Consider the following 24,884-nt stretch of genomic DNA (forward strand, 5'->3'; position numbering starts at 1 on the left):
CCCACCCGTGCCTGCGTGTGTGTACCCGCCCCCCCTCCCGCGGCGGGCACTGCGCGTGCGCGCCCGGCCCACGGTCCCCACAGAGGGACCCATCCGCGCGCCCGCCATCGCCCCTTTAAGAGCGGCGCCCGCGGGCGGCAGGGAGGCGGCAGGCGGGGGCGCGCGCGGCGGGAGGAGGGGGCGCGCGCTTCCCGGAACAGCCCGCGCTGAGGGAAGAGAGGAAGAAAATAAAACCCGTGGCTGGAGCTGAAGCTGGAGCTGCCGCCGCTGCCGCCGCCGCCGCCGCCGCCTTGGCAGTCTGGAGCTCCCCCGCGCGGACGATGCCCGCGGTGCCCGCGCGGGGCTCGGGGCGGTGAGGCCCGGGGCGCGGGGTAGCTATGGCGACCGCTAGCGCGGCCCGCGGTGCCGCCTGACAGGTGTGGGCCCCGGCGGCGGCGGCTCCGAGCAGCATGTACGCCAAGGGGGGCAAGGGCTCGGCCGTGCCCTCCGACAGCCAGGCCCGCGAGAAGTGAGTCGGTGGGCAGGGGCCGCGGGAGCCGGGGGCGGGGCTCGGCGGCCGCGCAGTTTCCGTGGGCCCCAATGCCGGCGGGCACCGCGCGGGGCACGTGGGCGCGGGGGCAGGGCGTGCGGGGCCCGAGCGAGCTCGAGGGGTCGCGAGATTTGCGGGGGCGCGCGAGACCCGAGGGGCGCGAGATTTGAGGGGCGCGTGAGGCCCGAGGGGCTCGAGGGGTCGCGAGATATGTGGGAGCGTGCTGGATCGAAGGCATGTGAGGTGCTTGAGAGTTCGCGAGATTTGAGGGGGCGCTGAGACTCTGGGGGGCGCGAAGGGCGCCAGGAGTTGTGAGGTTTGGAGGGGGCGGGGTGCGCGAGAGCAGAGAGGTCGTGAGAGTTGAAGGGGCGCGGGAAGCCCCGAGGTTCGCGAGATCTGAGGGGGCGCGTGAATCCCGAGGGCTGCGGAGACCCGACCTGCTGGAGGGGTCGCGACATTGCGGGGGCGTGCGAGACTCGAGGGCGCAGGATTTGAGGGGGCGTGCGACCTCCCGACCGTCGAGTCTTGGGTGCGCTAGTTTGCGGACGCGCGTGCGCGCGAGGTCGCGCCCGGGAGCGGCATCTCCCGGTCTCCAGCGAAGTTGCTGGGGCCGTGGATGGGGTGGGGTGGGGTTCTGACCAGTTGGGGACTCCTGCACGTCGGGAAGAGCTTGCGCGAGGAGAGGGCGTGAGGGCTGGCGGCCCCCGCGCTGGCGGCTGGGTGGGTCCCCAGGGGAGGCCACACCGCTCACAGTGGGAGGACTCTACGATCTGCTGCAAAAACACCTCCTGCCGGGGCTAAAGGCCCCGTCGTGCCTGTTTTCCAGCCCCCCTGGGTGGCCAGACCCGTCCTGTGCTTGTCCATTGCTTCGAGAGGGTCCCATCGGAGCCTTGGTTTGGAGATAGGGTTCTGCTGCTAAAGAAAGTTTAGAAAACACCAGATGGTCACATCCCGTATTTCATCCGTGGGGGTGCCCGAACCCTGGAGAGGAAGCGATCTGCTGAGGGAGGTCTCTGGGTCTGGGGCGCGGGAGAGATCTCAGAAGGCAGGAGGGGGGAGGGCACCCTGGAGAGGATGGCTGGTTGCTCTGAGCATCCGTTTCTGAAATATGGACAGCCGGCCTTGTAGGATTCTCACAAGGACAGGGGTGAGAGGCTGCAGGGAGGGCACCCCATACAGGCAGCCACCAGCGGAGCCACTTCCTGTCTCCGGGCCTCGGTTTCTTCCTCTGTGAAATGGGGGTGTGGGGAGGCTACACTGTTCAGGTCCTCAGCTCTGTGGTGCTGGTTTTTTTTTTGTTGGGTTTTTTTTTTGTTTTTTTTTTTGTTTTTTTTTTTTTTTTTGTTTTTTTTTTTTTTTTAAGATTTCATTTATTTATTTGGCAGAGAGAGAGACAGTGAGAGAGGAAATACAAGCACGGAAGGGGGAGAGAGAGAAGCAGGCTTCCTTAGGAGCAGGGAACCTGATGTGGGGCTCCATCCCAGGACACTGGGATCATGATCTGAGCCAAAGGCAGACGCTTAGACAGACGCTTAACGACTGAGCCACCCAGATGCCCCTCTGTGGTGCTGTTTTTCTCCCGGCTGGCAGTCCTGCCTCCTCCTGCCCTTCTTCCTTCCCGGGTCCCTGTCTTGGGCCCACTTCTTGCTCCTCATCTCAGCACTAGGTCTGGGACAGCCTGTCCCCAAAATGGATTGAGTACCTGCTGGGTGCATGGATGGTGAATCCAATAATAAACATTCCCAGCCTACAGGGCAGCCTGGAGGGCACCTACCACCCAGGACTAACTAGCACTTGCATTTGGTCCTTGGTTTCGAGGCTTTTTAAATAAGAGGACCAAGGTCACAGGGTTAGTGGAAATCCCCTTAGTCCCCTTTATATCCTTTCCTCTGTGGCCCCAGAGGTTCTGCCGATGTGAAGTCCTGCCAGGTAGGTTTAAATAGTTCTGTAAATGACAACCGTGGTTGGTGTGTTGTGTTTTTTGCCGGGATTGGTTTTGAGAAGGGGCACCTGACCACAGGTAGTTCGTTCCGTAGCCCAGCAGGTGAGGGAATCACCTTGTGGTTTGCTCTGTCTCTTGCCGGGCTTCCAGGTGTGGCTGTGGGCATCCTTGTTTGGAGGGCAAATGAGTGAAAGGTTCTTGAGAAAAGAATCCCTGAACTGAGTCCTGGAGGCTGAGCAGAGCCAGGGGACACAGGGAAGCTTCCAAGGAAGGGCTTGAGAAGAAGGAAGGAACAGGAGGAGGAAGACAGAGGGCGAATTTGTGAGTGGGGGACATCACCCAGGCCACTGGCTGGGAGAAGGGGCAAGCATGGGGGCTGCCAGGCAGATGGTGAGGAGACACCCAAAGGCCTGGCCTTGAGGGTAGCAGGGTGAAGGGGCTTGGGGAAAGAAATGTGTGGGCTGGAGTGTCCCTCTGTTGGGAAGGGATACAAGGCCCTGAGTAGAGGGCGTCTCCCAGCCCCCAGGAGCAAGTCCAGAGGCTTTAAGCAGGAGGAGGACACTGTACTAGTGCTCAGAACTTCTGTTACCTGCCATAGTTCTTTATTTTTTTAAAGATTTTATATTATTGGGGCGCCTGGGTGGCTCAGTGGGTTAAGCCTCTGCCTTCAGCTCAGGTCATGATCTCAGGGTCCTGGGATCGAGCCCCGCATCGGGCTCTCTGCTCAGCAGGGAGCCTGCTTCCCCCTCTCCTCTCTCTCTGCCTGCTTCTCTGCCTACTGGTGATCTCTGCCTGTCAAATAAATAAATAAAATCTTTAAAAAAAAAAAAAAAAAAAAAAAAGATTTTATATTATTTATTTGACAGAGAGAGCACAAGCAGGCAGAGAGGCAGGCAGAGGGGAAGGGGAAAGCAGGCCCCCTGCTGAGCCGAGAGCCCTTTGGAGGGCTGGATCCCAGGACCCTGAGATCATGACCTGAGCAGAAGGCAGAGGGTCAACCCACTGAGCCATCCAGGTGCCCCTGCCTTAGTTCTTGCTCAGTGGTGGGGCCACATTGTAGTCTCCAAGGCTCTAATGTCCCCTTCTGTCACCTGAGCAACCCTTCGTGCATTTCTTCCTGTGAACACTTGGGGTCTGGGGACACTCCCCCGTATCCATCCACTTGTCCTCTTACAGCAGAAGCCCCTCCCATAAGTGTGCTCTTTGTTCCACAGGTCATTTGCCAGCCTGGTTAGGGGTGGGAATGCCAGGATTTGGATTCAGAGCCCAGGCCCTTCCCCGTAACTGAGATCAGGGCTGGGCAGGACACCTCAGGTGGCAGGCTCCTGTGTGTCTCAAACAGCATGGTCTAATGTCCAGGCTTCAAAAGTTTTTCCTCAAAACAAAACAGCTCACAGTCCTTCCCTGAGACTCTATCCTGGTAAAAATGAGAGTATGAACACTTAAGAGAAACCAACAAAACTTAAAATATTTTCTGGCTTCTCTTTGCTTTGAGGATAAAACTCCCAAATCCTTAACATCAAAATACTAAGCTGATTTTGATTTTTACTGGTGCTTACCAGTTGACTGCCTGTGTCAATCCTGTTCTCGCAGGAGGGAGTCCCCATGTTGGTTTGTTCATTCATCTGGGGTAGCTAGGGGCGCAGGAAGCCCCGGGTGCAGTTGTACGTTCAGTCGTGAGCTAAAGAGACCAAGTCCCTGCCCTCCCAAAGCTGTTTCAGAAGGAGCTGCGGGCAGTGAGCAGAGAGACCTGTGTCAGAAGGGGATAAATAAGGAGGTCGGAGGGTGGATGGGGCAAGTGGAGGTGAGGTGTGACAGGGAAGACTGTGCCAGGTGACATTTGAGCCACATAGGTTTTTAGCTGGAAGTGCCCCAGGTGGGAGAACTCCCTGTGCAAAGGCCCTGGGGTGGAGGGGGGGGCCACTGTACGTGTGCTGGGGCATTGGAAGGACTGAAGGAGTGCTGTAGGGTACATGTGTATGTGGAGACTCTAGAGGCTGGGGAGAGAGTAGCCCCTGGGGGAGCCCTGTTGAAATCCAAGCAAGAGGTGGTAGTGGCCTGGACCCAGTGTGGTAGAGAAGGCAAGAGGAGGGCTCCAAAGCAGAAGAGAGAGTGTTTTCCTTAAGTTTTTCCCCGACATTCAGTAAGTGCAGTGATCTCAGGGGGATGGCTGGGTGGATAGTCATGCACCTGTGTATATCTTTTTATGAGTCAAGGCCAGACTACCCAAGTCAGATGGGACAGGGGAGGTGGGAAAGGAAGAAGCTCGTGGGGAGCATGTTGAAGATAGTCCACTGTTGAAGCATGTTGAAGATGTCATGTGAACCGCGAGTTTGGGCATCTGCACAAAGATGTCATCAAAGCGGGCGAGGATGCTACCCAGCGAAAAGCTAGGGCCCAGGGTTGAGCTGGGGCAGGGCTAGTGGAGGGGGAGGGGGAGCAGGCAGGAGTGGGGTCCTGCATCCTGGGTCACGTGCCACCTCTGAACAGTTGAGGGCAAAAGGGAGATGTGGGAGGACCTGATGGCTGGCGGTGTTGAGTCCTTGGTGGATGTGGTAGGAGCCAAGGGTCACTTTTTCAGGAAGCTTTCTGAGCCAGAATGCCCAAAGGGCAAGACTGCAGTCTCCCTGTCCCTCTCCCTACACCTGCCTAGCTTGATTCCCCCATCCCATCCAACTCCCTTATCTCTGGGCATCTCACCCCCAAACTTTCCTGCTTCCTGCAGTGACCCCCAGAATGGGTGAGGGGCTGGCTGGATCTCTCGTCCGCCTCTCTCCTTGCGTGGAGGGTGGGGGAGGGGACGGGCAGGCCTGGGCTGGTTGGCTCTGCTTCACCCCGTTGTTCCTTCACTGATGGACGCTGGGCCAGCAGATGCAGACTACTTGAAGGCTCAGGAAGCCTCTGAAAAGGAAGAGAATCCTAGCAGTGAGTTGGGCAGCTAAACCTGGAGGCTGTGGGGCCAGGGAGGCTGAGAGAGCAGTGTGATCATGTGGCCGAGTCAATAGCTGGTCTTTTTTTTTTTTTTAAAGATTTTATTTATTTATTTGACAGAGAGAAATCACAAGTAAGCAGAGAGGCAGGCAGAGAGAGGAGGAAGCAGGCTCCCTGCTGAGCAGAGAGCCCGATGCGGGACTCGATCCCAGGACCCTGAGATCATGACCTGAGCCGAAGGCAGCGGCTTAACCCACTGAGCCACCCAGGCGCCCTCAATAGCTGGTCTTGAGGAAAACCCACACTTGGAGCGACGGGACCACCATGAGCTATGCCCCAAGGTGCCCTGTCCCGTCGGTGGCTGTCACAACTCATCTGGTGCAATGGGAGTGGGGGGCACACCTTGCCCTGGGTCCACCCACCCCAGTCCCTCAAACATCTGCTTCTTGTCCTCCCCTAGCACGCACTACCTTCCTGCCTACCATAGAACTCCTCAGGTAGCCTCCAGGGGTTCATGTGTCTGTAACGTATACTGCACAAATGTGCTGGGCGAGTGTTGAATGCATGAAAACGGGTGGAGGAAGGAAGAGGATCCAGGGTAAGAGCAGAAGCAGTGGTGGGGAGCAGGGAGCAGGGGCCGGGACAGAATGGCAAGAGCTGCCTCCTCAAGGTCTGAGGGGAGCTGAGGAAGTGGGGGGTGATCTGATGGGGAGCGGGGATGTGAGGACCAAGAAGCCTGGCTGGGAAGGTGGGAGAGAACAGGAACATGAGTCAAAGCAGGGTTATTTTAGGATGGGGCCCTCAGCCAGGGAAGGGTGGCCAACTGAGTGGAGAGGCGTCCTGGAAGAGCTTCTAGCTCAGGGCAACCCTTGGGGAGCCCCCCGGTCTTGGATCTAGACCCTACCCTCTCAGCCTATGTGGGGCCTGGATGGACAGTAGGTTCCTGGGAGCACTGGGAAGGGCCAGTAACTGTGGATGGTTGGGAAGTGGGTGACCCCAGGAGGCAGGAAGTTTTTTTTTTTTGTTTGTTTGTTTGTTTTTTAAGATTTTATTTATTTATTTGACAGACAGAGATCACCAGTAGGCAGAGAGGCAGGCAGAGAGAGAGAGAGAGAGAGAGGGAAGCAGGCTTCCTGCGGAGCAGGGAGCCCGATGCGGGGCTCGATCCCAGGACCCTGAGATCATGACCCAAGCCGAAGGCAGCAGACCAAACCACTGAGCCACCCAGGCGCCCCGGCAGGAAGTATTTCTGCTTGCTGGTGGGGAGGACTGATGAGGGAGGGGTGTCAGGGCCAAGGATGTGGAGGCTCCGAAGATGGTGTAGACGGCCCAGCATTCCTGTGTGGCCTGTGGAGGACCCTGCTGGTCAGAAGGTGGCTGTGTTCTAGGGGCATGTAGCAGCCAGGCTGGTCCATCCAGGAGTACTGGGCACTGTGTTTCCACAAGGCAGTGCCATAGCAGCCAAGTGGCACCACCGGCCCGGTGGCCCCTCACCTGCCCTCACTTGTCCATACTACTCCTGCGGGGCTGGTGGAGCTGGGTCATGGCCCCAATGGTAGATGGGCTCTTGACCTGAAAAAGAAAATGGGGTTATGGGGGCATCTAGAGGAGGAAGACCTCAGGTTAGAGGACACCTTTCTTTCCCTAGCAGAGAAAGCCAGAAGGAAATTAGGTGTTGGGCCCTGGCCACATGGCCTCAGGTACCCGCTGGGAGACCCCACCCAGGGTCTAATCTGGTGTGACATTCAGGAGCCCTTTCTCCTGGCCAGGTCGTCCTGGGGGATGAAGGCTGTTCTGAACATAAGGGGTGGCTTGCAAGTCAGGGGTCGGGGACTGCAGGAGTGCTGCCTAGATGAAGGGCCTGCTGGCTGGGTGTGGATGAATATGTAGGTAGGAGCTGGCGGGACTGAGCACCTGATGAAGGCGTCACATCAGGGTGGGAGAAATGGCGGGGGGGGGGGGCAGTTGAGAGATGGCGGGAGGGCAGTTGGGGAACCAGTAAGGGGCGGTGAGTGAGGCTGAGGATGGTGTCACGAAAGGGCTCACCGAGGCCTCTCCCGGGGACCCTTGGGGAGGGGCTTGTGGCGACAGCTGCAGGCCTCCGGAGAGCCTAAACTGGTCGGCATCCTGCCTGCAGGTTGGCGCTCTATGTGTACGAGTACCTGCTGCACGTCGGTGCCCAGAAGTCAGCCCAGACCTTTCTTTCCGAGGTAAGCCAGCCTTGCCAGGCAGAGCCCCCCAGGCAGGATCCTTCCTTACTACCCATACCCTGGCGTCCTCTCCACCCCCTTCCACTGGGGCTCCAGTGGTGGGGTTGGGTTGCTCCTCTGCTGGCTCTGGGGACTGAGGACTGGGGGGGTCAGGGTCCGTGGGCTGGGATCAGGGCATCTGTCTGGCCATCTGAGGATCTGTGCCCACTTCTCTGCCCCTGACCCGGTTGTCCCCTGCCCCGCACCCTTGCTTGGGGTGGCTGGTTCCCCATTCCCCAGGTACCAGGCTGGGCTGGGGCTGCCTCACATTGGAACAGGTCAGGCGGGCCTGGGCAGCAGGTCCCCCTCACCATCTTGCTTTTCCCCTGCAGATCCGATGGGAGAAGAACATTACGCTGGGGGAGCCCCCAGGCTTCCTGCATTCCTGGTGGTGGTGCGTGTGGGGCTGGTGGGGGGTATGGAGCCGGACTGGGTGGGGACGCCTAGGGAAACCATCTTCCCCCCCACCCCCTGCCGCCCACAGCGTGTTCTGGGACTTGTACTGTGCAGCACCTGACCGCAGAGAGGCGTGTGAGCACTCGAATGAGGCCAAGGCCTTCCAGGACTACGTGAGTCCCTGCCCCATGGACCTGGATCAGGGCTCTTGGGCATGGGCCAGTTTCAGGGCCTGGGGCCTTGGGGGCCTGCATGGCCTGAGGCTGGCTGGGGTGGGCAGGTGGGTCTGGTGTTGGGGTTTAATCTGGGATGTTGGCCACTTCTGGGGCTTCCCTATGCCCTCAGTCTAGAGTCACTCATGGGGTGGGGGAGGCTCCTTCCATTGCACCCAGCTCCTGAGGGTCCCCACAGCACCCCCCACCTTCCTGACCCCAGCCCTACCTCACCTCCTCCTCATCTGAATCCCTTGGGAGCCGGGAGTGGGGAGCTCTGCCTCCCCATCTGCCCTGGGGTGGGGTGGTGGCGGTGGTGGTGGTGGTGGTGGTGGGGTGTGTGTGTGTGTGTGTGTTGGGGGGTGGGCCCACCATGGCATAGCCCCTCCCACCCCAGCCTTTTTGAGCCCCTGGGGCTATGGGCTTGGCTAAGGGGCAGGGGCAACCTCCAGCAGTAGAGGCCCAGCACAGGGACACTTCCTGACTTTGCTTGGTGATTGGGGCTGTTGACCCCACCTTTTTGGCCTCAGTTTCTGTCCAGGTTGAGTGCAGGTCCAAGGCCTATCTGGAGAGGAGGGGAATAACATGAAAGGGCTGTGGCATCTCGTCGTCATGGGGAGCAGATGGCTGCCCCTGCCTTTATCCTCTTGGTCCTGGCTGTGGGGCTTGGCCACCTGGCTTCCCAGAGAAGTCTGCGGCTGGGCAGGAAGGGCTTGGGGCCTCCGGGCCCACTCAAGGGGGAAGCAGCAGCTCAGCTGGCGTCTAGGGGCGGTGCAGCTCTAAGCGAGTTCTCCCTTCTCCCCTCGCGGCCCCCCTTGTGCACCCACTCTCCTACAGCTGCCGGCTTCACTGCCTGAGCAGTCCACCCTGCTGTGCCCTGCTGTGCCTTCTAGGGCCTCCCAGGGCGTGGCCCGTCCTGCCGACCAATCGTTCTGCAATTGGTCAAGGTCGTGCACCGCCTCCCCACAAAAAGCGCTTCCTCCCCCCACCCCGCAAGTGACCGCCTTTCTAGAGCCGGGGTGCAGTCCACGAGGGGTAGTCATCATGTCCGGAATCCGCTCCGCACCTGTTGTACAGTGTGCCTGGGAGCCTGGGTCCCCACTGGGTTCCACTGCCCCTAAGCGTCCCTCCCGCCCCCGCCCCCCACCCCGGTCCCTCTTCTGCCAGAATGGGGCTCCAGGGGTGTCTGAGCTGTGTGCGTGCATGACTCTGCGTGGGCGCTCATTCCCAGTCGGGCCCTAGCCCCCTCCAGCCTGCTGGTGCCCCCTTCCCTCCCCACTCCTACCCCGGCTTCTCCTCTGCCCCCCCCCCCCCAGCGGCCTCTCAGGGCCCCTCTGGGGAGGGCAGGAAGGCAGAGCACAGTCGGCGGGAGCGCGCTTCTGGGAGCGCGACGGTTACCATGGCAACGGAGTGCGTCGGGGGAGATAGTGCGGGCACAGCGGGCGTGGTGGGGGGGAAGGGAGCGCCCCGGCCCCGGGTGACGGGTTCCCTGTAGCTGCGGGCGCACATCCTGCCCGGCCTCTGCTCTAACGTGGGGGGAGCACCGTGCTTGCCTCCCACGCATGGTCGGGGGCCCCCTCCGAGTGGGGGCTCAGTTCACCCCTCCCGGCAACCGACTGTGGCGTCTCCAGGAAACGCTAGCGCGCCCAACCCATCGTCATAGCAACGCGGGATGGGCCAGGGCGTCTCCGGGTGGATGATTGACGTGGGGGGGGGGTCTCGCGCAGGCCACCCGCCAGTGAGGGTGGGCCCTGTATTAACCTTTCTGGGTCTAGAGTTGGGGAGCCCCAGTGAGTGTGGGATACCCCATCTTCTCCCTGCCCCCACACCTCGTTGGCAGCCCAGAGAGCGGCTGCCCCCCCTCCTCCCTCCTGACCAGGAAATGCTTTGGCGCCTGCTGTGGCTTGAAAGGGGGGACTGCTCTCCCATCCTCTCTGTGGGGTAGGTTGGGGGGAGTTGACAGACGGAAGGCTCAGAAGTGCCTCCTTCAGCCACTGAGGCAGGCGCCTTTGAGAATACAGTAGGCGCTCCAGCTGTCAGGCTGTGTGTGTCCGTGGGGGGGAATGGGTGGAGGCAGGGGGGACCTGGCAGTTTGGAGGGTGTGAGAGCTTTATCCCCCCACTCCTAGGATCTCTTGGGCTTTCAAAAGGTTGGTGATGGGCCCTAGGATTGTTTTCAGTCACCATAGGCCAGGGAAGGCGTGTCCCCCGCCCCCCCAGCTTGGGACCTGGGTAGGAGACCTTTGGAGGTTGATCTTTGAGAAGGGGCAGCTTGCAATACCCAAGGGGAGGAGTATGTCTCCAGGGGTCCTGCTCTGACCCAGCCAAGGGGCCCTCTCCCTGCTTCTTTGGAGCAGGAAATGCTGTGTGACTGTGGGCAAAATGCTTCACTTCTCTGAGCCGAAGTGGCTGCAGTTTTACAAATTCCTGAGCATCCCCATGTGATGGCTGGGTCAGTGCCAGGAAGAGCTGTGTCCCAAGCAGACCATCCCCTCCCTCTCAGATCCCGTTGGAGGTGGAGTGGGTGCAGATGATCCAGCAGGCAAGAGAAGAGGGGCCCCCACAGAAGTACTATCTTTACTCAGTCCTTGCAGAGTCCTCCTTCCCTGTCCTTTAATGTGTTCCCTCTACCCTGTAGACTAGGCCTCCATTTCCCTCCTCCCTCCTCTGTTCCCAAAGGCAGACAAGCCTGGGACTTGGAACCTACCAGAGGAAGTGGCCTGTCAGCCTGTCCCCCTGCCAGCTCTGGCCTGCCACCAGCATCTCCACCCTTGGCTGACATGGGAACTCCCCTGTCTAGCACCCGGTCTTCTCCCCTCCTCCAACTGAAGAGAGGTCTGGAGCCTGGACACCCCGCCCCCTAGTCCTGCTCTTCCTCACCCTCCTGACTGGAAGGGGGGTGCTCTGCCCCCGCAGCTCCCGGGAGGAGCCTTTTGGGAGGGAGGTTCACCTTGAAGCTGCCAGTTGATTTCTGTTTATTTGGGTGTCTTGGGCAGAGCTGGGAGTCCAGCTAGTCCGTCTTCCCAGCCAGGAGAACCTGGGGCACGTGGGGCTGGGGCTAGAGTCAGGGATGACGCGCCCACTAGTCTGAGGTGAAATTCCGATGGGAAGAGCGAGCCGTGCCAGATGCGGGGGGCACGTGCCCACGGAGGTCCTGGGTCATTGGCATCTTCAGACCCCCAGAATCCTCAGGCTTGGGACTGACTCCTTAGGAGCTGGGATCCCCAAGTCTCTGGCCTCCTCCCTGGGCTGTGGGTGGCGTCAGGCAGGGCCCCGACCACTGCCAGTGTCTTGGGTGCTGCCAAGAGGCAAAGCTTGTGTCCACATTGTCAGCAGGTTTGAGGACAAAGGAGCAGCCCTGAGTGGGGGCAGCTGACACCGGGCTGGGGACTGGGGCAGCGGCTCCTCCTTCATGTAGAGAAGCCTCCAGGTGTCCCCACACCCTCACCAGGGTGGAGGATCCCACGGCCCAGGCTCCTTGTTCTGCAGAGTGGGCTGTTTGCAGGTAGGAGGGGGCACTCAGCAGCAAGTGAAGAGAGCTAGTTCTCCTGGTCTTCCTCACCCCTGCAGAGTGCTGTAGCGGCCCCCAGTCCTGTGATGGGGAGCATGGCCCCCAACGACGCGATGGCAGCAGGCCCCATGGCCCCCGGCTTCTTCCAGGTACAGCCAGGGCCGGTGCCCCTTGTTCTCCAACTTGAGTGGGCATATGTTGGAGGGTGAAGGCATGGGCCGTGAGGGTGGGGGGTGGTGGATCTTAAGGGGAGAGGCCCAGGCCGGCTGCAGGTGGGTCGGGGGCTTTCCAAGAGGTGGGTATTTGTGTGGTGGCTTTGGTGGCAAGGGCAGGGGTGGGACCGTTTGGGCTGGGCCCCAAAGCAGGAGAGGGAGGCGTCTCTGTGAGGTTGGCCAGTGTGGGCCTGGTTGCTAAGGGCTTCAGAGCATGGCTCTCTGAGCCATGGGTCTTGCCTGTGACTGTTCCCTAGGGCCCCTCACTCCAAACCCCGTCTTCCCCTCGGGGGAGCACAGGGCTGGCCCACCCTCCCACCTCCATGGTGTCCCCTCACCCTCCCTGGCCATGCTCAGTAGGGCCACAGAAAACAGTGAAGCTTCGGTGGACCTCGCTCCTCCCAACCCACCTGGTTCTGTCCTCCTAGGGCCCCCCCGGCTCCCAGCAACCCCCCCACAACCCCAACGCCCCCATGATGGGGCCTCATGTTCAGGTAAGGACCTGTGATGCCTTGCCCCTTTGCACACGCACATCCCGGCAGATGGAGCCCCCAGCCCCACCGCACTCACGCACCAGGCACTGGCTGGCTGTGCTTTGCTGGCTGGTCCTGGAGGAGGGGGGCTGTCCAGGCTGGGGGCCCGGGCGGCTGCAGGAATGGGGTAGCTTTGGGGGGTGAGCGGGCGGTGGGAGGTGCTGATCCCCGGCCCACCTCTTCCAGCCCTTCATGTCACCGCGGTTCCCAGGGGGCCCCCGGCCCACCCTGCGGATGCCGAGTCAGGTGAGAGAGGGATGAGGGGAGGGGGGGCAGGAGTTGGGCCAGCGCGGGGGTACCCACGCTCAGTGCTGCCACACCCCCTCTGCAGCCTCCTGTGGGGCTCCCTGGCTCCCAGCCCCTCCTCCCTGGCACCATGGAACCCTCCCCGCGTGCTCAGGGTGAGTAGGGAAGCTCCCACTGCTGCCACCCTCTGCTCCAAGTTCCTTGTCCCTGCTGCCTGCTGGTGCAGAACCACCCCCCTCCAGTGCATGTCCACACTGGGGAGTATTCCTGGCCTGAGCCCCCTTCCTCCTGCCTCCCTCCCCACCAGGACATCCTAGCCTGGGCCCGATGCAGAGAGTGACACCTCCACGGGGCATGGCCAGCATTGGACCCCAGGTAAGGGCTGGGCCAGGAGAGAGGGTACGCTTCCGGGGCTTTCCCCGACATCTTGGCCTGCATTCAACATGCTTTTGCCTTCCCAGAACTACGGAGGTGGCATGCGGCCCCCACCCAACTCCCTCGCTGGCCCGGGCCTGCCCACCATGAACATGTAAGGCCAGCACCCAGCTTCATGGGCTGACGCTGCTGGGGCATACTCAGTCTGCACAACCGCTCTGGTGGTTTACTCTGTATTGGGGGGTAAACTGAGGCCCAAAGGCCAGTGAGTGATAGGATGGGATTCGGAGGCTAACTGGAATCCATCCCTGGGTACCAACTCTCAGCCAACATGGGCTGCTCTGCGGCCCTGTTTGGGGGACGGTGGGGCAGAGTGGGGGAGGTCATGAAATGTGTAGTAGGGGGCTGTATACCACCTGGCCTCACCCTGGGATCCACCCACTGTGTCTTCTAGGGGCCCTGGAGTGCGAGGCCCCTGGGCCAGCCCCAGTGGAAACTCGGTGAGAGGCGGGCTGGCTGCCCCGGGAGGGTGGTGGGTGGATGAGCAGATGAGCGGTGTGGGGGTACAGCAGGGCAACTTCTCATGGCTGCCCTTCTCCCCAGATTCCCTATTCCTCCTCCTCCCCCGGCAGCTACACGGTGAGTGACTGAGTGACGCAGTGGCTGGGCCACTCGAGCCAGGGGGCAGGGGTGGTGGTTGGCAGATGAGGGGGGGGGGTCTTTCTCATGTTCTGTCTCCTTCCTTGCGCAGGGACCCCCAGGAGGAGGTGGGCCCCCTGGAACACCCATCATGCCCAGCCCTGGAGGTGCTGCAGCCTGGGCGGGGTACAGGGAGGGGTGTGCGTGGCTGGAGAACTCCTCGCAGCCCTTCCCCTTACGCTCCGGTATCTCCCCCAGACTCCACCAACTCCAGCGAGAACATGTACACTATCATGAACCCTATTGGGCCGGGCGCCGGCAGGGCTAATGTGAGTTGTGGGGGTTCCAGGGTGGGTGTTGTGGCAGGCGGTGGCCCCGCCGGGGATTTGATGGCCCTAGTCCCACACTGCCCCCCGCCCGCAGTTCCCGCTTGGCCCTGGTCCGGAGGGCCCCATGGCGGCCATGAGTGCGATGGAACCTCACCACGTGAACGGATCCCTGGGTGAGTGGGCGTTGAGTAGAGACACACACCTCACTCCCCACCCCTGCTACTTTGCGAGCCTTCTGCGCCCCCTGGCGGATGCTCCTGCCCCACCCCCCCAGTTTCTCTGCTGGCATCCCGGTTGCGCCCCAAGTCCACTGGCAGGGGCTGCAAGGGGGGAAGTGGCGGAAGGTGTGCGGGGTGTGGGGAGTTCCAGCAACTAAATCAAGAGTGACATCACTGGCCCCTGTCCCGACCCTCCATCCGAGACCCCCAGCGGGGTCCCAGCGGGCTGGGCCCAGGGAGGGAGGTAGGGCCACGCAGCAAGTTCAGGAAGGGGTTAGTTGACCCTGGGCTGGGGTGAGCGGGGCATTGGTGCTGGCCTGTCGCAGGCACATCTGAGCCACGGTCCGCGGTCTGTTGGTCCACAGGCTCGGGCGATATGGACGGGTTGCCGAAGGTGAGGGGCCGCGGTCCTGCGTGGGTGCGGAACCTGGGACAACCTGGGTGCGGGGATGCGGCCTGGGTCAGAGCTGGGAGGCCTAATCGGGGTTGGGCGGAGCCGTGGGCAGGGCCCGGCCCGCGGGGCGGGGAATCCTACGCTGACCGCGGCTGCCCCCAGAGCTCCCCCGGCGCCGTGGCCGGCCTGAGCAACGCCCCGGACGACGGTGAGATGGCGGCTGCCGGGACCTTCCTGCACCCGTTCCCGAGCGAAAGCGTAAGCGACTGCGTCGACTCCCCCCCCGCGGCGGCGTCGGGCCGGAGGGGCCTGGCGGGCAGGCCCCGGCGGGGCGGCCGGGGGGCAAGAGCAAGACCGTGACCGCGGCGGGCCAGGTGGGGGGGCGGCCGCGGCATCCTTCCCCTCCCCCCTCTCTTTCTCTCCCCCACTCCCGCCCTAATCTCACCGGCTCTCCTCCCTGTCCCCACCCCATCCTGGGACCCGCACCCCAGGGCAGTCTCCCCACGCATCGCCACTCCTCTCTTCCCCTCCCTCCGCCCCGCCCCCTCCCCCATTCTCCCCGGGGGGCGGGTCCCAGCGTAGGCCAGAGCTGAGCCCGCCTCCGCGCGCCACCCCCTCATCTCTCCGCAGTACTCGCCCGGGATGACCATGAGCGTGTGATGGGGCAGCAGCCCCTTGCCCACTGCCGGCCTCGGCTTCTGCCCAGTGCCCCTGCCTGGGACCAAGGCCCAGGGCCTGGGGCAGTCTGCTGGGTGAGGGTCTGAGGTCACACCTCGGGCGACTGTACTCCATCCAGTTGAAGGATTGGACAGCTTGGAGGCCCCACACGAAGGACTCTCATTTTATAAAAAAACAAAACAAAACGCAAGGACCTCAGAGACGTTCTTTCCTGTATAGGCCCTTCCCGCTATTTCTATTTTGTCCCCGGGGGATTCTTGGGGACCTCCTTTCCCCTGGACGGCAGGGGTGGGCCCCATCAATAAATGTAACTTGGTTTTGGTTTTTGGTATCTGGTCTCCAGATTTCTTCGCTGTGGCTTGTGGCCACGTCCTCCCATCAGGGGTTAGGCAGAGGCCTCAGGGTTCTGTAAGTTTCAAGAGCTGGGGCATCAGTTTGGGAAGGGTAGGTAGGAGTCTACCATGAGAAAGATGGGAGATGGGGCTGGAGTTGGGGGGGTGGCTAGGGTTAGGTCGCAGGCGCCCAGAACCCACAGATGATGCTGTGGCTGAGAGTGGCACTGGCTTTATTGTCTTCAGGGGTCTTGGAAGGGTTGGGTCCTGAGGGGGCAGTGGGGCAAGAGTTTTGGGGGAGGATGGCCATGGCCTTAAGTGGTGGGCATCTGGGGTGCGTCAGCCTGTGAGAGCCCATTGGCATCACCCGTACAGCCATTGGGGGCAGTGGGCGCCGCTCCTCTCTTGCAAGGCACAGGGCAGGTGGCTACCACAGGCCCCACTCGCTTGACCCCGGGGCGCTCCATCTTGTGCTCCAGAAGCATGTGGTTCTGCGGTGGGAGCCCCACACAGGCCCTGGGGGAAAGGTCAGGACTGAGTGGGGCTGGACTCCGAGGCCGGGGTCCCCAAAGCCTCCAGGCCCTCCAGTCCCTGTGCCGAGGCAGCCAGCGGATGTGCGGGCCTCTGATGGGGACCTCAAAGCCAGGGCCCACCTGAGGATATTCTCGATGCAGCTGCGCTGGCGGAAGAGCGCGTTCACTACCGGGCTGCCCGGCGGCACCAGCGGCGCCTTGAACAGGAAGCTGAGCAGCGACAGCACTGAGTGGAAGCCCTGTGGCTCTGGGTCGGCATCCGTGCAGAAGCTCACACGCTGGCACAGCTCGGTCAGCAGCACCAGGTCCAGCATGATGGGCGCAGCCAGGAGGGAATCCTGCGGGGCCGGTGGGTTAGGAGGCAGGTGGGGCCGGTGGGCAGCCCCACTCCCGCCCTGGCGGGCCCCGCACCTCACACGTGTTGTGCAGCACCAGCGTGTTAGTGCCACCCAGCATCAGCTCCGAGGTGTACTCGTCCAGCGCGCGCTTGCTGTCGCCAACGTATGGCACGTACTTGATGACCACCTGGGGAGCAGCATGAGGTCACGGGGGGCCCTGCCCTGCTCCACCAGGGGCTCCCCCCTGCCCCCGGCCCCCCAGAGGCCTATGGCCCACGCACGCAGTGGTCAGGCTCCTCGCCGGGCCTGTAGAGCACTGGGTTGCTCTGCACCATGTCATCCACCACGCTGCTCTTGGACACCTCCTTGGAGCGGAACTGTGGCGGCGCTGACAGGTTCTGCCCATCGTTGTTGCCCAGGTGGTTGTAGCTCACGATGGACATGGTCTGTGGGAACAAGGGGCCCCACAGCAGCTGCAGGCCCCAGGGCCACAAGCCCCGCAGCCACAAGCCTGGTGCTTAGGGTCCAGCCCACCCCATCCCCGCTCCTGAGCTGTGCACCCCCCAGGCCCACGCACCTTGAGGCCAGAGCCTATGAGGAAGTCCACAAGCACGGACTTGACCTTGGTCTGGCCTGACTTGAAGTCATCACCACCCACGAAGACACGTCGTTGCCGGGCGAGCTCAAGTGCCCCGGGCACCAGTGTGTTCTGTGGGGACCCATTGAGGAAGGCGCAGCCCTCCAAGATGCTGGCCACAGCGAAGAGAGTGGAGGGCGACACCTCCAGGCCCAGCTGTGGACACAGGCGGGGGATCAGCAGGGAGGGATCCTTTGGGACGGGTCCTGACCCCTCTCTCCAACCCTGGGTGCACCCACCTGGATGGTCTGCAGCAGGTTCTCAGCGGTGTCATTGAGGCCAGGGACCACTTCGCAGAAGCGCTCAGTATTCGCTGTCCACAGCACGATGACCTTGTCTAGCCCAGCGCTGGACCGGAAGTCACGGATGTCCCTACGGATCTGCTCCAGCTGGGTGGGGAGGGAAAGGGATTGTACAGGACCCTCGACCTGGGGAGGTCTGGGATACTCAGTTCCCCAAGTACAAAGTGAGGTCTGGAACCTCAGAATGGGAATGAGGAGACAAAGGCCAATAAGGGGTGAGGGGCGTGGAATGGGAGGGGTGGTGGGTGGTAACTCAGGCTCGGAAGGAAAGAGCAACAAGTGGCAAGGGATACAGGGCTTGGGGCAGGGCCGCACCTGCTGTGCGCGCGTGCCCTGTATGAGGTTGTCAGCGCGCACACTCTGGTTAGCTGCGATGAACTCGGGGATGTAGACAGAGGGCCGCGGGCGCAGCGCCTCCAGGTGCGGCCACAGTTGCTCCTGCAGCCCCCAATCCAGTACCTGCGCGCGCCGCATTGCTTCAGCCAAGTTCAGCGATGATATGTCCCAGCCTGGGGGGGGGCGGGGGACGACACACGCCCAAACTCAGCCCAACTCAGAACATGGACCCCTCCAGACCCCGCCTCCCACACCAACCCCCTGCCTAGGGCCCCGCCCACCGTCGAACACGAGGTCGTCGGGTGCCACCATGGGCAGCAGTGAGCTGAAGGGCACGAACACCTCCTGGCCCTCGGCGTCCAAGCCCAGGCTAACGGTGCCCGCCTGCGTCAGCGAGCCGTAGTAGTTGGCCTCCTGGGGGGCGGCAGGCAGGGCGGGGTGAGGTGGGGCGTGGCGTGAACCACCAGCCCCCACCGCCCCACCTAGCACCCTCAAGCTCCGCCTTTCTTCTGGGCGCCTCAGCTCTGTGCTCCGAGTCAAGGCAGAAGCCATTCCCCCTTTGGAGACCACCCCACACACACACACACACCCAGGACAGCACGAGGGCACTTTAGGCTCTGTCCCCATGGGTCGTCTCCTTCGTAGAGCTCCGCGCCCTAAAGGCCCTTCCCCCTCCTGCAGGGACTCCGGCCGAGCCCCACCCGACCCCCCCACCTTGCGGCCAGTGCGCGTGGGCCAGGAGAGGCGCAGTCGGTTGGCCAGCACCGCGGCGGTGAGCGTGGAGCCGTTGTTCCCGCCCCAGCCGACGAGCATGACCCCAAGCCGGGGCACCTGCCGAGCGGTCCGAAAGGTGAAGCGCGTGGACGTGGGGTATACCTAGGGGCGGGCAGTGCAGTGAGTCTGCGGTCACAGGCCCTTCCTCTCTCACTGTCCAAGCAGAGTCTTCGACGTTGGGTAATTCCCGTCCCCTCCCGGCTCCCAGGTTCCCCCAGCTCCCACCCTCCAGCCCTGGTCCGTTGCCTACCTTGAGGACGCTGCCCTCGCGGCTGACACACGCTGTCCGGTACTCGTACTGAGCCTCGATGGTATCGGGGCCGTAGACCACGTCGGGGCTCTCGACCACGAAATTGGCTGTGGCCTCCATCCCGGAGAGCTAGGGGCGCAGGGTGGGCAGAAGGTCAGCGGGGACACAAGAGCCGGCAGACCGGGCCCACCGCGGTCCCCAGAGAGCCCGCACCACGTCCCGGAGCCGCACTCACCGGTGCGGAGTCAACTCGGACAGTGGCGGTCGGCGAGGGCTCGGGGCGCGCGAACTCCGGAGAAAAGAGCCGCAGCCCCGCCCACGCCCCGCCCCTCACCCCACCCGCGCCAAGGAGGAGGGGCGCGCGGGGAGGAGGGGCGCGCCCGCCTAGTACTCGGAGGTCTGGGGTTCAAGGCCCCGCAGGCCCAAGCCATCCCTGCCCTTGGGTTCCCGCCCCACCGGGTGCGGCGGGACATCCACGTGGGCTACAGACCCGGCCACCCGCATCAGGCGCGTGGACTCGCTTCGCATCACAGCCAGTTAGGGCGCACGGCCACTTTTCCTCATTTTACAAAAGAGAACATTAGGGCTGCGAGAGAGCGAGCCAGGCCCAGCCACCAGGCAGGAGGTGGGGCTGGGCACCTGGGTCTGAGATGCTGCTGTGGAAGCTAGGGCCAAAGGCTGAGCCGGGGCTTAGTCCTCCAGCCCAGGCCGCCTCCGCCTCCCCTTTCCTGAGCCGTACTACCCACCAGGCACTCCCGACCTGGCTCACATGGTGTGTTGGAGGGGGCACTGCGAGGCCTCAGTTTCCCTACCTGTAGCAGGAGGGCTTGGCGGAGCCAGGCTGGAGGGGCCAGTGTTCCCTGAGGAGAGGAGGGGAAGGGAGGAGGGGGCAGGACCAAGGAGGTCAGCTGGGGAGGAGCAAGGCATGCACAGCACTGCGCCCCCCTAGCACCCAGTGATAAGGGAGCGTGGGAACCCGGCGGGGAGGGCGGGGGCGGCTCCCCCAGGAACTTTCCAAAACAAGCGGCCTCCTCCGGCTGGAAAGTTTCCACCACTGGAGCTGACCCAAAAGGTGGATAGTTGGGAACACTCGCAGGAAACATGGGCCTGGCCTTGGGGGTTGGGGGCTCCAAGCTTCAACCTCAAGGGACTCCAGTGTGGGGGAGCCGGAAGTAGACTGGGGCACCCCAAGCCAGAGGCAACCTGGAAGTTGGTCTGGCAGGGCAGGCTGCCTAGGAGAGGTGGTTGCTGGAAGGGGTCTTGAGACATGACACATCTTTTATCAAGATACATGAAGAACTGCCCATGCAAAAACCTGGGGGGAATGGGTTCAGGGGCAGGTGAAAAGGTGGCCAGGTGGGATGGGGGGAGCAGCAGTCTGGGGACCAGGGCCGGCCCTCAAGGCTGGGGACAGGGAATATTGTGCAATAAGTATTTGGGTCTTGTCCCTAGTTTCTGGCCGGAGATGGAGTGCAACAACCAAAGGCTGGCGATTTCATCACACCTATGTAATGGAACCTCCATAAACACCCCGAAACCACACAGGTTGAGCGAACACAGGAAATGTGGGAGGGCACACCTGGAGAAGGGCATGGGCGCCCGGTGACATTCCCCACACCCTGCCTTCAGCATCTACCTCCTGTTTGGCGGCTGAAGTGTTCTCCTGAGTGCTGTAAGCCATTCGAGCAAACCTAGGAGGGAGCCGTGGGAACACCTGATTGATAGCCAGTGGCCAGAGACTTGTGGCAGGTGCCTGGAGTGGGGGGCGGTCTCATGGGACTGAGCCCTTAGCCTGCAGGCTCTGCTACCAGCTCCAAGAACTGAAATCCAGTTGGTGCCAGCGGTCTGGAAGACACTTGTGCCTCCAAGTGCCAGGTGACCTGGGAATGTGCAGAGACTGGAAAGGCCCCAAGACCCAGGCTTGGGGAGCCCCAGCATTCACGGGGCAGCCTGTGGGAGGTGCCGGGAGAAGGGCGAAAACAGAACAGTCAGTGGGGCACCGGACAGCAATTGCAGGGACTGCCTGGGTGTGTGACACAGAGGTACTGTGCTCCCTGGGAGGGACGGGGGAATCCCTGTCCCCACCGTAACACAGGCTACTGAAGGCAGGGGCAGGGCTATGTCCACCAAGTGCCAGTGCCCATGCAGAGCCTAGCACATAGAAGGGGCCGTGGGATCAGAGTGCTGGGGGCACCTCCTGCAGTTGAGGCGTGCTCAGGGCGTGATGGCCATGGTGCCTCTGGGCAGCGTGAGGGGCTGCAGGGGAGTCTGGTGAAGGACCTGGGGAGCACGTGGCCACAGCAAAGCTAAGGCATGACAGGGTACAAAGAAGCAGACACTGGCCCTGGACCCTGGACTGTGGGGATAGAGATGTTATCCCGATAGGACGGATAGCCAGGCTGCCCAGGGAGCAGGGTACACCCTGCCCCACAGGCCCGCCTGATCTTATCTCCTGTGCCCCTTGGATTCCCAGGCCACCTTAGAACTCAGGCCAAGGCTGGAGCCAGCGGGGCTGTCCAAAAGCCTAAGGCCCAGAGCCCCTGACCCCTGGACCCCTTTCATCCCAGGCTTATTATTCTTTGTCTGTTTTTCCTTTCTAAAATAAACACCCACCCCCACCCTGTCCTTCAAAAGCCGGACCCTGACCCCTGCCTTCATCTCCTCACCTGGAGCATGAGACAAGGACAGCCATCCCTGCTGGCATTCTGGGCCTGGGGAATCCCACTGGGCCTTGGCCTCCCCATCCCCATCATGGGCACAGGGGCAGCCCCTGCGAGCTGGCCTGGTGGGAAGAAACAATAAAACAGCGCCATCACTGCCCTTTTCCCCACCCACAGGTCATTTACCCCCAAGGAAGGGCACTCCCCTGGCCCCATATGTCCCTACTACTCCTGGGGGCTGTGGCACTTTGGAAGGCCCCTGCTGGACCTGGTCTACCACCTGAGGACACAGCCCAACTCCTATACCTACCGTGGCTCCCCACTAGCCCCATAGCTTGTCTTCATCCTTTCCTACCTATGACCAGGCAGTTTGACCTCATGCCTCGCATTAGCAAGGCCCCTGCGTCTCGGCTAGTCTCCACCTGCCCGCCTCCCTGCCTCCCGCCCTAACCCACACCTCATACCTGCTCAACACCACGGCTGCTCCAGCGCCCCGTCTCCTCCCGACCCCAGCCCACCCCCACAGGGGGCCAGGAGGCCCCGGTTAGGACAGACACAAATGCACCCAAGCACCTAGGGCTGCGGGGTTCGGTTCAGTGAAATTTATTGTAGGTTGAAAAAATCAGCATTCACCTGCTTAGTGTACAAAAAGGACACTAGATCTTTTAAGAAAATATTAGGAAACTGAAGACGCAGATGCCTTTCAATCATAACATTTTGGCAAAAGTGAAAAGTTCTTGTAAACACCAACTCCATGGCTCAAAATAGTTTTTCTCCATAGTACAATATTAAAAGGGGGGGGGGACACAATATCAATAAGTTAGACCATATTTAATCAGCTAGAACTTTTGTCCATCATCCCCCAAAGCACAATACTTTTTTTAGCTTCATAATTCCTTAAAAGGAGAAAAACAACAATAACAAAAAAACAACAAAAAGCCAACAACAAAAAGGAAATTCAACTTAATGGAGTCCCTTGAACTGGTTCCCAGGGCAGAGGGCTGGGTCAGCCCTCTGGCTGCGGCCTCCTTAAATAATCCTTCACCCGAGTCTGCCTGTCCGGCTGGGTACAGTCTGCGCACACGACACGGCTATATGTGGAGCTCGGGGGTCCCTGGGGTCCGCTCAGCCCTCCCACTCCATCCCAAATGAAAAAACAAAACACTTATTGAAACATGAAGGATCAGTTGCCTTGGTGCTCTGGGCATCCCAGGGGCACCCAGGAAGGCACCAGTGGGCCGGGCACGCTGCAGGGGAGCCTCCACTCGGCGCCGCTCTTTGGGAAGCCAGCAGGAGACCTCCCTGTGGCTTAGAAGAACAGACCTGCCTGCCGATCACTCATGCTCTCCCTGCCTCACTCCTGTGGGCGGCCGCATCCCCAGCACCCCCCAGCTTGCCAGCCCTAGGCTCCAGGTTGCAGCCACTCCCTCTGCCTCCCCAGTCCTGGTGGCTCCATGGACTGTGGCCCTGAATGTGAACACATGCCTCAGGCCCCATTGCAACCCGGCAGGGTCCCCTCCCACATACACACACACGTGCATACGCACGCACACACAGGTGCATGCGTGTGCATGGTCCCCCAACACTCTGGGGGACACTGGACTAGGCACAGCTACTAAGCAGCAATTATGGTGTCCATGGAGCCCATGCCCCCAGAGTGGGCGGACAGGGCACATTTTCTAAGCTCGCTCTCGGTGGGGGGGTGGGGGGTCCCCCGACCCCCCTGACCCCCAGCTCCTCCCTGAGTGCAAAGCCTGCGGTGGCTCTGCTAAGATGACCCCAAGATCCACAAGCGGACTGAGGGACAGAGCGAGGTCAACAGCATGGAGACCACACAGTCTCAGCGCGAAAAGAAAAGCAGCAGCAAAGGGGGAAATTGAGAACATAATAAAATCCGACACTGCTCTTGCAATGTGAGCTCGTAGCCCAGAAAAGCCCCAGTGACCCCCTACAGCTGAGGGCCTGAAATAGCAGGGCAGGCCCGGTGGGCCAAGAGCCGCTCTGCTCCCGCAGCTGCTCCGGGCCAGCTGGAGTTCTTGAAATAGCCCTGGGCGGGCCTCCACCCCGGTACAGCACAAACCCTGTCCTGGCCTGGGGGTGCCGTGAGGGCTGGGGAGGCCAGGGCAGGAACACAGCCAGACACCAGCCCAGGAGGACAGCCTGGGAGGCCAGCCCAGCCAGCAGCAGCCCCTGCGCCCCACCCTCCCCGGCCCCCAGCCCTCAGGAACAGCTCTGAACTTTGCGATGGCATCTGTAATACTGCAGGCAGGACACAGGGCGGCATCTGGACCCTGGTATCCAAGGAGGGGAGGCACAGGTTTAGAAAAGATGCTTTCTCTCTCATACAAAAATAGACGAGTCTCCTAAGTAGTAGCTAAAAGTGGCTGTCTTTGTATAAAACTAGAAAAGGCAGACAGGCTGGCCTTGGAGTCTTTCCAGGAGGGGACACTGAAACCCCTTGGGCTGCAGGCTGGAGAGGAGGTGGGCATCCTGAAGAGCCCATCCTGGGTGGGGGCTCCCCAGGAGATGTGGGGGGCTGGGGGCGTGGGATGAGACACTGGCCACCCCACCTTCCTCGGTGAGCTGAGGGCCGCAGTCTGCGGGGGCTCCCCTGAAAGCCGGCGTTGCTGGCTCAGATGAACATGTCTTCCTTGTGTTTATTTTTTTAAATAAATCTCTTTTTCCGCTCTGTAGCCTCCCCCACCCCCGCCCAGCCCCCCCACTCCCCCGCTGTCCAGAAGGGTCAGCCCAGCAAGGGGAGCTGGCCCAGCAGGCCGCGCAGAACCTCCGGCGCCCTGGCGTCAGGCTAGGGCCAGGCCTGCAGCTGCCGCTGGTCGTACTCGGCAATGAGCCTCTTGATGTGGGCCAGCTTGCTGTGCAGGTACTCGCAGCGGTGCTTTTCCTGGCTGTAGTTGGTGTTGGTCTGCAAGAGAGAGGCAGACTTGAGCCACATCCCCCACCAGCCAGCGTCCCAGAGCGCAGCAGGGCCAAGTGCTGCCTCGTGTGCCAGCCTACGGGCAGCCCTGGGCTCCCACCCCCCTGCCTGCAGGCCAGCGCCTACCACGCAAGGACGAGGACCCTTGCTCTACCTCAGGCCAGAGCCCTGGGCTGGTGCCTCTCCCCAAGCCCCATCCTGGGAAACAGAGTCACTGCCAGGATGAGGGCGGCCAGAGGCAAGACTGTCAGGAAGTCTCCTTCCTGGACTGGAGGCCTGGCACACAGGGGCACACACATGGCGAACCCACAGCTAGCGGCCTTCAGAGCAAGAACTGAGAGAGCCCTGAAGGTGCATTCCTGCTGCAGGGGGGCAGGGAGCTTCAGCTCCTCCC

The 24,884-nt window shown here is 61.8% G+C and overlaps 3 protein-coding genes across 11 annotated transcripts in view; 1 reads left to right on the forward strand and 2 right to left on the reverse strand.

The window, feature by feature from the left end:
• Positions 1-111: 111 nt before the first annotated feature.
• Positions 112-15,724, forward strand: SSBP4 (single stranded DNA binding protein 4). 6 transcript variants are annotated; one of them, XM_059160543.1, is made up of 18 exons: positions 112-508; positions 7,540-7,612; positions 7,984-8,045; positions 8,136-8,220; positions 11,829-11,918; positions 12,410-12,475; positions 12,701-12,760; positions 12,846-12,915; positions 13,068-13,135; positions 13,222-13,289; positions 13,590-13,635; positions 13,739-13,774; positions 13,887-13,941; positions 14,033-14,103; positions 14,198-14,276; positions 14,687-14,715; positions 14,878-15,089; positions 15,346-15,724. In XM_059160543.1, the coding sequence occupies exons 1-17, from the start codon at positions 450-452 to the stop codon at positions 15,073-15,075; spliced, it is 1,215 nt and encodes a 404-aa protein (XP_059016526.1). In that variant the 5' UTR covers positions 112-449; the 3' UTR covers positions 15,076-15,089; positions 15,346-15,724. The 6 variants fall into 6 exon arrangements, with proteins under 6 accessions (XP_059016526.1, XP_059016529.1, XP_059016527.1 ...); XM_059160545.1 differs by having other exon boundaries at positions 117-508; positions 14,878-14,973; XM_059160544.1 differs by lacking the exon at positions 12,410-12,475 and having other exon boundaries at positions 114-508.
• On the reverse strand, positions 15,567-21,994 carry ISYNA1 (inositol-3-phosphate synthase 1). Of its 4 annotated transcripts, XM_059160539.1 has the most exons (12): positions 21,562-21,994; positions 19,708-19,755; positions 18,896-19,024; positions 18,586-18,747; positions 18,153-18,285; positions 17,851-18,044; positions 17,473-17,622; positions 17,174-17,389; positions 16,878-17,042; positions 16,670-16,783; positions 16,379-16,596; positions 15,567-16,241 (listed from the first exon to the last, which is right to left on the reverse strand). In XM_059160539.1, the coding sequence occupies exons 1-12, from the start codon at positions 21,769-21,771 to the stop codon at positions 16,040-16,042; spliced, it is 1,941 nt and encodes a 646-aa protein (XP_059016522.1). In that variant the 5' UTR covers positions 21,772-21,994; the 3' UTR covers positions 15,567-16,039. The 4 variants fall into 4 exon arrangements, with proteins under 4 accessions (XP_059016522.1, XP_059016521.1, XP_059016523.1 ...); XM_059160538.1 differs by lacking the exon at positions 21,562-21,994 and having other exon boundaries at positions 19,708-20,548; XM_059160540.1 differs by lacking the exons at positions 19,708-19,755; positions 21,562-21,994 and adding an exon at positions 19,131-19,239.
• A 148-nt stretch (positions 21,995-22,142) lies between these two features.
• ELL (elongation factor for RNA polymerase II) overlaps positions 22,143-24,884 on the reverse strand; it is a 73,548-nt gene continuing 70,806 nt past the window's right edge. The window contains exon 12 of the mRNA XM_059160542.1: positions 22,143-24,478. Coding sequence (XP_059016525.1) covers positions 24,362-24,478 — 117 coding nt within the window. The 3' untranslated portion in view covers positions 22,143-24,361. The remainder of the gene's footprint in view (positions 24,479-24,884) is intronic.

This window comes from Mustela lutreola, chromosome 2, assembly GCF_030435805.1.
Source record: "Mustela lutreola isolate mMusLut2 chromosome 2, mMusLut2.pri, whole genome shotgun sequence".
Lineage (NCBI taxonomy): Eukaryota > Metazoa > Chordata > Mammalia > Carnivora > Mustelidae > Mustela > Mustela lutreola.

Coding starts and splice junctions, on each gene's coding strand:
- SSBP4 (XM_059160543.1), top strand. CDS start 450: ATGTACGCCAAGGGGGGCAAGGGCTCGGCCGTGCCCTCCGACAGCCAG. Junction 11,919..12,409: donor TGGCCCCCGGCTTCTTCCAG/GTACAGCCAGGG, acceptor CTGTCCTCCTAG/GGCCCCCCCGGCTCCCAGCA. Junction 12,476..12,700: donor TGATGGGGCCTCATGTTCAG/GTAAGGACCTGT, acceptor CACCTCTTCCAG/CCCTTCATGTCACCGCGGTT.
- ISYNA1 (XM_059160538.1), bottom strand. CDS start 19,998: ATGTTTCCTGCGAGTGTTCCCAACTATCCACCTTTTGGGTCAGCTCCA. Junction 19,025..19,707: donor GCCAAGCCCTCCTGCTACAG/GTAGGGAAACTG, acceptor CTGCGCCCCTAG/CTCTCCGGGATGGAGGCCAC. Junction 17,390..17,472: donor ACCTGCTGCAGACCATCCAG/GTGGGTGCACCC, acceptor CTGTGTCCACAG/CTGGGCCTGGAGGTGTCGCC.